This window comes from Uloborus diversus, unplaced genomic scaffold (genome assembly GCF_026930045.1).
Source record: "Uloborus diversus isolate 005 unplaced genomic scaffold, Udiv.v.3.1 scaffold_828, whole genome shotgun sequence".
NCBI classification, from domain to species: Eukaryota; Metazoa; Arthropoda; class Arachnida; order Araneae; family Uloboridae; genus Uloborus; species Uloborus diversus.
The window spans coordinates 62,626-73,799 of NW_026559042.1; the positions used below are offsets into that span (position 1 = coordinate 62,626).

At 33.9% G+C, this 11,174-nt stretch overlaps 1 protein-coding gene across 1 annotated transcript in view; it reads left to right on the plus strand.

The window, feature by feature from the left end:
• The window catches only part of LOC129233956 (serine/threonine-protein kinase ATR-like), a gene marked incomplete at both ends in the record, with an annotated part of 65,368 nt that extends 54,675 nt beyond the window's left edge, over positions 1 to 10,693 (plus strand). The window contains 5 exon segments of the mRNA XM_054867867.1: positions 148 to 263; positions 7,069 to 7,207; positions 7,425 to 7,567; positions 10,385 to 10,484; positions 10,583 to 10,693. Coding sequence (XP_054723842.1) covers positions 148 to 263; positions 7,069 to 7,207; positions 7,425 to 7,567; positions 10,385 to 10,484; positions 10,583 to 10,693 — 609 coding nt within the window.
• Between the last annotated feature and the right edge of the window lie 481 nt (positions 10,694 to 11,174).

The window sequence follows — 11,174 nt, forward strand, 5'->3', positions numbered from 1 at the left end:
CCTGAAATCTGCTCCAAATATTTTCACCAGATTTTATTTTGATAGATAGCATTAGCTTATGCTAGGATAAAGTACATAAAAGAGTACAGACTGTAGAAACTGAAAAATGTATTTCTCTTCATTCATTGCTTTTTATTTCTGTTTTAGGATCTAGATGGATTTCATAAGCTTTCTAACACAATTAGAAGTAGTCAAATGGCACCGTTGTCTGCTGTCTCAATGGAAAAAGGTTCTTACTTAAGAGGTTATGAGTATTTAACAAGGTATAGTTTCCTATTATTTGTGGGGAGTGTTTTTGCTGCTCCTGAGATAAGTGATTTTTTACTGTAATTGTTTATTTTATTGCTTTAGTTTCAGTATTTTTATTGTATTTTATCATATAATTAAGTATTTTTGTGCTTTTAAGTCTTATTTTTGATTTACTTGCTTTCTTAAAGTGTTTTTCTATTCTTTTTAGCTAAGCCTAAATTGTGCTGATTTCTTGTTGTTAAACCTGAGTGCTCTGTTTAGGGTGTAACTTGTTTATTTTAATTTACTGCTTGTCTTAGAATTTAGTAATATTTGTACCTTTTACTTCCAATGCTTTCTAATTCTAATAATCAGCATAATTTCTTCATTTTTGTATTTTTGTATTGACTTTTTAAGTGTACCATTTTGAGCTAGAATGGGAGTTATATGCATAATGAAGGAGGTTATAAGTGGTAAAGGGGACAAGTGGATTTCTTGTGACCTATGTCAGATGTTCTGCTTGTTTAAGGGGAAGGATGAGTCTGAGAAGGATTTCATTTGCACTAACTGTGTTGAACTCTCAGAAATCAGAGTTAGGATGCTTACTTTGGAGGGCGAGTTAGCATTAGGCTGTAGGAGTGTAGATGGGGTAAACACTCCAGAGGGAAAGGGGGAAGTTAGTAAAAAGGAGGTGGGCATTAGCTGTGTGTTAGATAGTGGGAACATTCCAGAGGTAAAGGAGGAAGTTAGTAAAAAGGAGGTGGGCATTAGCTGTGTGTTAGATAGTGGGAATATTCCAGAGGTAAAGGGGAAAGTTATTGCTGAGGCGACAGACTGGGAAACAAAGGGTATAATTTTGGAAGATTCAGTGGTGCGTGAAGTGGGAAACTCAATAGGCAGAGTTAGACGTAAGGTGGCTAGATGTTGTTTGTAAGGGGCTCGGGTGAGAGATGTAAATAGGGTTGCTGAAAAGAAGGGGATATTTAATAAAAAGGATGTAGTTACTTTGTGGGTGGGAACAAGGATGTAGACCTTAGTAACAACAATGAGTTTACTAAGGAATGGGATTCCCTGTTGGACAAAGCAACCAACTGTTCGGCAAATGTCCCAGTGGTTGGTTTGCTTCCCAGATATGGAGTGCATAGGAATTGGTTAAACCAACGGGCTAGGTGTATGAACCTGGTACTCAAGGAAATTTGCGTTAAGCGTAGTATCAGGTTTATTGATGTGTGGAATAAATGTAAATGCGATTGGATTGCTAGGGATGGCCTGCATCTGAGCTCTACGGGGGTCAAAATGGTTAGTGGTTTGGTTTTAGAGGATTCAGAATCAAAAAACTAAGTTGGAATGGGGGGCATGCTTTAAGGAGCAGAATTCGAATGAGTACTAACTATTGGGATTTTAGTAGAAACGGAAATAGGGTGGCTAATAAGAGAAAAGATTTTAACAGTTGGGATCCATATAATCGTGCAGCATTAAATAAAGGTAAGATGGGCTTACTTAAGGTTTTTTATACAAATGCTCGTAGTATTAGGAACAAGATGGAAGAATTGAAAAGCATAATAATAGACGAGAGGTTGGATATTATTGGAATTACCGAGACATGGGCTACTGAAAGTGATGATGATTTATTATCTATTGCTGGGTATAATTTGTTTAGACAAGATAGAGTATGTAAAAGAGGTGGTGGGGTTTTATTTTATGTCAGAGACACTTTAACTTGCAACGAATTGGTAATTAATGATAAACCTAATGAGATTGATATGATTTGGCTGGAGTTGATGAGCAATAAGGGCAATAAACAACGTTTAGGGAACATTTATAGGCCACCCAACTTAAGCCAGGGTCAAGATGAACAGATGTTTAGTATTATTAGTGACATTTCAAGCAAGGGGTCAGTCATTATAATGGGAGATTTTAATTTTCCAGGAATTGATTGGAATAATTTTTACCATAGTAATAGCAGAGAAGAGGAATTTTTGAAAGTAATTGGTGACTGTTTTTTAGATCAAATTGTAACTCAAGGTACTCGACAGGACGTGATTTTGGATCTAGTTTTCTGTGATATGGAAGGTTCTGTTCAGGGGTTATGTATAGGGGAACATATTGGAGATAGTGACCAGAACAGTATTAGGTTTGGGATTAAATTTGATACGCACAAAGTAGAGAATTTTAGGTTTGTGCCCAATTTCAGAAATACTGATTTTGTGGCACTTAGGCAGAGTTTGAAAGCAGTTTTTTCTTCTGGATTGGACAATAGCGATGTGAATCTTCAGTGGGCAGAGTTTAAGGAAAAGCTAGCGAAAACGGTTGGGGATCACGTTCCTTTTAGGAGAAAGGGTGTCAACACTAAAATTTGGCCAATGTGGTTCTCGTGGGAAACTAAAGACGCTCTAAATTACAAGCAAGCTGCTTTTCATAGGTTTAGAGAAACTGGTCACAGTGCAGATAGGCTCCAATATTGTAAGGCAAGGCGTAAATTTAAGTATTTGGTACGGATTCAGAAAAGAGAGTTGGAGCAAAGACTGGCAGATAACATAAACAGGAATCCCAAGAGGTTTTTTGCATACGCTAATTCGGGGAAAGTTCGAAATAGTCATATTGGGCCACTGGTTGATGAGCACGGAATTTTAGTTCAGGACGATAGTGATATTGCTAATGTTCTTAATAGCTTTTTTTCGAGTGTTTTTAACGATAACTGTATCTCAACAGTTGACACCAACAAGACACAAGCTATAGTACAGCTTGAGGACTTTGTATTTTCCAGGGATGACGTTTTACTTCATTTGAAAAAAATTAAAGAGACTAAGGCTCCGGGACCTGATAATATTTATCCAAAAATTTTAGTTGAATGTGCGGAGGAATTAGCAGATGTAATTGTAAATATTTTCAATGCTTCTTATAACTCTGGGACAGTGCCAGGGGACTGGAAGCTGGCTAACATTACACCGCTCTTCAAGAAAGGGTCTAAAGGACGTGTGGGAAATTATAGACCTGTGAGTCTAACTTCGGTGGTTTGCAAAATTTTTGAAACATTGATAAAAATTAAGATAGTAAATTTTCTAGAGACTAATAATCTATTGACTAGTTTTCAGTACGGTTTCAGGAAAGATAAATCTTGTGCAACTAATTTATTACATTTCTATGATAAAGTTACTATGGCTTTGGACAATAAGAAGCCTGTAGATGTTGTTTACATTGATTTTCAAAAAGCTTTCGATAAGGTACCGCATGTTGCTCTACTTAGCAAATTAGCTGATATAGGAATAGGAGGGAAAACTTTCATTTGGGTAAAAAATTGGCTGACCGGAAAGAAACAAAGGGTAGTTGTAAGGGGAAATTATTCTAATTGGAGTGAGGTTTTAAGCGGGGTTCTTCAAGGATCAGTGTTAGGTCCTGTTTTGTTCATTGTTTTTATGAAAGATATTCACAAAAATAATTCAGGGAACATGAATTGTTTTGCTGATGATGTCAAAGTTATGGGGACTGTAGAAAATGAAGAATGAGCAAAACAGCTGCAAGAGGATCTAGATCATATTACGGAGTGGGCTGATAAATGGGGTATGGCTGTTAATGTTGGAAAATGTCAAGTACTACATTTAGGGCATGGAAATAAGTGTGCAAGTTATTATTTGCAAGGTTCAGTCATTAGTCAGGCAGACAAAGTTACTGATCTGGGGGTCTTAATAAGTCAGGATTTAAAGTTTACCCAACAGTGCAACATTGCTAGTAACAAGGCCAATAAGATGCTTGGGTTTATCAATAGATCTATTTCATACAAATCTAAAGAAGTTCTTCTGCCCTTATATAGAAGTTTGGTAAGACCTCATTTGGAGTATGTTGTTCAGTTTTGGTCTCCTTATCTTAAGAAAGACATTAACGTATTGGAAAGGGTTCAAAGGCGAGCTACAAGGCTAATAAATGGACTTACTCACTTAGACTATGATTCCAGGCTTAGAAGGCTAAAAATGTACAGTCTTGAGCAAAGAAGAGACCGAGGGGACATGATTCAGTTGTTTAAATTTATTAAAATGAAAGATGTTACGGGGCTGAAGTTTAGCACTGAAAACAGGACAAGGGGTCATTGTTTTAAGCTATTTAAATCTCAGGCTAACATGGATGTTAGGAAAAATTATTATTTTAGCAGGATAGTGGAACCTTGGAACATTTTACCCGAAGAGGTGGTAATGAGCAAGGGAGTAGATAGTTTTAAGAGGGCCATTGATCTTCACTGGGGATTGTAAATTGACTAGGACCAGTCTAGCTGGACCCAGAGCCTGTTGCTGGTCGTCACTTTTGTATTTGTGTTTGTATTTCTGCAAATATTTTCTTTTTTAACTGGTTTTTAATACATTGATTTCTCTAAGTCTCTCTCCCCCTCCTCCTCCCTACCTCTTTTTTTTTTTTTTTTGCTTTTGTTTTGACTTTTCTGAATTTGGTAGTAGTTTATTTCATTAAGTAATGACATATTTTTCTCAATTTTCACATGTTTTTTAAAAATATATTTTATCATATAATTTTGTAAAATATTTTTTTTTTTGATTTTTTTCAAGTTCTGTGAGCCAATTTTTTAATTGTTTTCATTAAAATTATATTGTTTACTAGACATGAAAATTCAATTTGTAGCCAGCGGACAGCAGACATTTATATATGTAGTCGAAAGTTTTTTTTAAGTAGCCACATAATCCAGGAGTTTATTCTTTGTGAATTTTATAGGGCAATTTTGAAGCATAATTTACCAGTTGCTAAAGGTGGTTTGTGGACAAAAATATCAATGCATGAAACATGTGCAATGTTGTATGTGTGTATGTCAATGTAAAATAGATAAACTAAATTAAAAAAAAAAGCATTACTTCAAAACTTAATTTTTGTGAAGAAAATCTAAATCGTGTACACTTAATTCTTTTCCTGCAATTGTGTAATCTGGAGGATTGAATATTTCCCCCTTTTGCTTACATTGTCTGCATTTTTTCCCTCAACAGGAAAGTCACTAGCTTTTTTTCAAACAATATCTTTTTACATATTTTCGTTATTTTTTTAAATTAATCTAATGAGGGTTTCCCTTTTTGTTACTGGTTTTCCTTCGGTTATTGTGTGTTCCCTCATGAGTTTTCTCTGTGTTGCAAAAGTCAATACAGTGGAACTTCAGTAACTTGCCACAATAACTCGACTACCCCGGGAACTCAACATTTATTTTTCTTATAGTTGGTCCAATGCTGATTGCAATAGGCAAAATCCTCTCTAACTTGATATATATTTACAGGAACCTCTATAAGTCGACATCCAATAGCTAGTCTAGTCCAATTTTTGATACCAACATTCTTTCATATTCACCTTTTCTCAGAATTTTACCCTGCAGTTTCTTCGTCAGTCAATCCTTTTCTGGAAAGCTTTTTTAGAGAGTTCCATCTTTTACCCAGGGAAGTCAGTTATCACACTCTTTGCTGTTTGTACAGTTTTAAACGGATGGGAAAGGGTTGGATAAATGTAACCAGGGGAGTCCTCTAGAGAAAGAAGGCACCATGACATGTTTTTACCAAAAGTGTGAGCAGGACTTTTTATTTTAACAAACCTGACAGACGAGTTTATCTCTTTCCAAAATTTATGGATTTATTTCTCATGAGGTCTTTAAATAATATTAGTAATTTCATCATGTACTTTTCAAAAAAAAAAGAGAGAAAAAGAAAAGAAATTTATTTATTGGAACTATTTTTCACAATGTGAATGTTAATCATTAGTAAGTAAGTGACACAGAAACTCTTTAAGAATTAAAATTATGGAACCTCAGTTAGTTGATATCTGCTTAAGTCCACATGTTTTCATGTTCCCCAGGGATGTCAAGTTATCAAGTTTCCACTGTGTTTTTCTTCAAAAAAGGATTTAAAAGTACTTTTCCAGCATTGTGTATGATATTGCATTTAACATTTTTAAAAGTGGGATATATTATCCCAATACATTTTTAAAAGCCATTGTTTACAAAATTTTTAAAAATGTAATACATTTTTGAAACTTTAAATTAAAAAAAAAAAGTAAAAGGGCACATATAATAGGGAAGTTGCAACCTATAAAATGTTCATATTTTGACTATCGGATATTGTTATTTGACCCTCAAAGTTAAAAAATTCACCATTGCCAAATTTTAAAACACTGATTGATTTTTAATGATTTTTTAAAAATCCACGCACAAAAGTGCGCTCTTCTGAAACGTCACGAGCTTACATCACAGGGCACTAATGGGCAGCCTTCCGCCAAAGGTCCCTTGTTTTCGCTACAGACATTTTGAGAGCGCTGATATCTTTATTTTTTAGAAATTCAATAATCCTTTTGAACACACTATGGAGGCCGCATTCGTTAAAGCACTATCTAATAATCTTCCTCAAGTAACATCAATGATGGTATTCGAATATTTCCGAGAGGATGAGAGGTTTAATGTTCCAGAAACCCGTGGAGGTAAGCCTTACGTTTCGTCTTTGAAGCCAACTGCACGTCCTTCGTCTTCTCCCGCAGGGGAAGAGCGCATGACTCCACTTCCTGTGCCATTTGACGTCACAATCGCTTTAACTTTAAAAATTAATTTAAAAAAAAATTCTTATCGTATCGCAAAAAATTTTTCACCTATGATGTTCATACATGTTATTCTATCATATAAAAATAAAATCGAAAAATTGAAAACTTCCCTATTTAATGAGCAAATAAAAATGTGTATTTTTCAAATTTTAAATATTTTTTTCGTTTTTTTCTTTCTTTTTTTTTCATTCCTTTAGTTTTGTATACCTTTTTGTATCAACATGTGTGAAAAATCTTTCAATTTCATGCATTTCAATGATTTTATTTTTATAGAATGCACATGTTAACTGATCTTCAGTATTCTGTGAAAACTATTTTCAATTTGTATGAAAATGAAGATTTAACTGCACAAACAAACACACTCTTCCATGAAATTTTACCTGTACTAAAAGTGCGAGGACTTCTAATACAAGTAAGATTTAGTTTTTATAATATGCCAGGACCTTTATTTAATAAGCTCAAAAAATATAATTGCCAAAGAAAAAGAAAAATATATAATAATTCTTTTTGAAAAATAAAAACAAATGTTTATCTAAAGTTGATTGTTTGAATTTTCATCTTTTTATGATCATTATGTTGTTTTACATTATTATTATTGTTGTTAATTTTTTTTTTTTTTTTCTTTTAAGTCTTCTCCTAGATATCAAGAACCAGTATATGACCTTCATCGTGTGCTTTTAAAAATTGGCAAAGAAAAATATCCGAAAATGGCACGAAAATTCGACCAAGAGATCTCAAATTGTTGGCTGAAGAGTGCTAAAATTGCAAGAAAGTATGCGATTTAATTCTAATTTTGTTTTTTTCTTAAAAAAATATTTTTATACATAATTTTATTATTGCTTCTTAATTATATTTTTTGAGAGCAAAATGCATAGTTACATACATTTTTCAAATCTGCAATATCTGCTATTCATCAAATTTTGAAACACCTACTATTGTGAAACTACAGGACTCACTCTGGCAGTGGCGTAGCTAGACCCGACTTTCGGGGGGGGTTACTTCTTTTTTATATATATATATATATATATATATATATATATATATATATATATATATATATATATAATATATATATATATATATATATATATATATATATATATATATATATATATATAATATATATATATATATATATATATACAGTGAAACCCCTCCTAACGGACACCCCTCTTATGCGGACAATTTTTAATTCCCCAGTTCCAATGCAAATAACATTATTAAACCCCTGTCCTGCGGACACTTCTATATTGCGGACTAAAAAATTTGTCCCGTTAGTGTCCGCATTAGAGGGATTTTACTGTATATATATATATATATATATATATATATATATATGTGTGTGTGTATGTGTGTAATCGCTTGGAATTTTTTCCTTTTCTTCTTTCTCTTCTCTCTTCTTTTTCTCTTTTTTTTTTGAGACTAACTTTTCGGGGGGGGGGGGGGTTGTCCCCAAAACCCCCCCCTTAGCTACGCCCCTGCACTCTGGTTCTTCTTAATTTGCTTTCTTTTCTGGTTTGCTGGCCACTGACACAGCTACCCTGCAACAGTAATCAGTAGTGGTACTTGATCTATGTGGTAGGACTACGGAGTCGGGCTGATTTTGGGGTAAAGGAATCAGAGTTAGGAGTCGAAGGTTTAAAATTTCAAGAGTGTGAGTCGGAGTCTGTCATTTTTCCTTCAAATCTGCAACTTTGACAGTACTTGTGGAGTCAGAATCGGACAAATTTTGGGGTGAAGGAGTCGGAGAGTCGAGGGCTCTAAAATTCCCCATGTAGTAGTCGGCACTGGTCATTTTCATCCTACTCCGCAGCCTTCTTATATAGTGCCACCACTGGTCACATGTTCATATGTGCCACTATGTGTGCACATGAAAATGTGATCCCTTGAGGAAAAGAAAGAAGCTCATTCTTTAGCTTATTCCTTAGCTAAAGTGAAGTAGGGTGATTCGCCAGTAGTTGACCATTTAGTGAAAATTTCTACAAGTTCTATTTAATTTCACAAAAAAAAAAATTGAAAATCTTTCTATGTGTCTATAAAACTATCAGGATCAACGGTTACTAATCATTTTTCTGTCGTACGTACTATTTTTCAAGTTATTTTGAATAGAAGTTAAAAAGAGAGATTTTGCCAGTAGTTGACTACTCACTTCCAGTAGTTGACCAGCATCTGCCAGTAGTTGACCACTTTTTAAACGCTGTAAAATCTGAAATCTACACTATTTAAATTGGACTGGATGCATGCCTGTATGTACTTATGTTCCCTTAAAGATTGCCCCTGATTTGTTATTGGGTGGCTGATGTCATTACAGATGTCACGTGACTTTGATGATTGTGCACGACAGTGATGATGACTAATAGGTTAAAAAGACGTGAAAACTTTGTGACATTTGGTGCCAAAACTAAGTCACCAAAAAATGGTGCCAACGTTATTTTATGTCTTCAATTTCTTGCCAAGCCTGTAGACTACAAACGCATATGACGTCATTGATATATGAGACGTCGAAGGCATCTCAGGAGGCGAGTCTTTCCACTCTAGACCGCTTGTATAATGTGTAAATATAAAAACATTACTACTAAAAATAATGCAATGGTATTATGGGTAAAACTGTTGTAATCCTGGATAAACTTTCCACTTGATGAGCTTGATAGTGGTTCTTAACTTTGACACACACACACGTAAAGTAGGGGTGCCTATTTCCTCCAAGAGCGAAAATGCCCCCCTCCCCCAATAACTGGAAGGCCCCACAAAGCAGGGCAACCTCCAGATGAGGAAAGTATCTCTAAAAACAACCACCTAAAAATTTTGATGGAGCAACCTGTGCCATGAATCCCCCTTCCCCGTAGTTACCCCTGAGTAAAGTATTTACTTAAAACATCTCTCACACACTTTGGTAAAGACCAAAAATGGTAATGAGATGTCTTGTTAGATGCATATGTTAAATTTGTGCCATATTTACCATTTCTGTGCGAAACTCGCTGAAAATTTGGCGACTTTACTTAAAATTTCGGCAGACTTTAAGGCCTCATATTTCGATAACGGGGTCACGAGGGCACATAATATTTGTGCCATAGACATATTTTACGATGCTCTTCCAAATGCTACCAATTTTGTTTTGTTTTTTCGAATTTCCTTGATAGTGTGGTTTCCTGGTGAGCATTATGATGCATAGCTGAAATAATATTTTGAAACTGCAACAATTTTTTTGCTTTCACTATTACTTATTTTTAATTACATCCATATGCATTTGAAAGGAAACTAAATAATTAAAGATAGATTTGTTTTTCTAGTATTGGAAATCACATTCAATTATACATTGGCTCATAACATCTACTTTAAATGTTGTTGGAATTCTAATGCATTAAATAGCCAAAGCAAAGCTGTAACATGCTTAGCCTTGACACATAATTTTGTTTTGATCATTTTATACATGAAACAAATCTGAAAATTTTCAAAATGATGTGCTTTAAAATGCAATAATGAATTGAACTCTTCATTAAAAAAATTATATTTTTAAAGAACACACTGTAATGTGAATGCACTTAATGTTCGCATACTTCTTGTAAGTGAATTTTCTCATTTTAACTAGAAGTGGCTGTCACCAGAGAGCATACAGCTGTCTTCTTGAAGCTGGTGTGATAAAATCTGCTGATTTATTTATAGAAAAAACAAAGTGGCTGTGGGATAAAGTAAGGGAAAAATGAAATTTTTTTTTTTAACTCTGTAATTAATCATCTTTTTTTGCATTTATAAGCTATTCCAATATACTGTTCTTGATTTTGATTAGGGGGAAAAAGAACAAGCAATTTATTGTTTGCAGAAAGGAATTACTGAGCATTTTCCTTCAGTCCAAATGGCAGAACATCTTGTAGATGAGCAACAACTAATGCTTGCTAAAGTGAGTTCTGTTTTTAATTAGTTAAAAATTACTTTTAAATTAAAAAAAAAAAAAACGCCTTCAAAAAATATCCCAGGAACTAAAAAACAAAAAATAACTGATTACACTTACATTCTATTTCCTACCCAAACATAGAAATGAAATTTATTTTACAATTCCAGTACAAAAATCAACTAAACTAAAGACCGAATTTTAAAATAAACACTGATTTAAATTACCATACGATGAATTATTTTAAATACCTAACTAATTATATACGATCTCTTAATTTTTAATAACCTTTTGAAGTCGGGGCCTCCTATAAACTACTACCTAACGTACTTGAGTAGGTTTAGTTTTAAAGACTAATTTCCCATATAGTTAAATTAGTGTTTAATTCAGGATTTGGTGGGTTGTCAGTTACATTATGTAATCGTTTATAGGAGGCCCCCGACTTCAAAAGGTTATTAAAAATTAAGAGATTGTATATAATTAGTTAGGT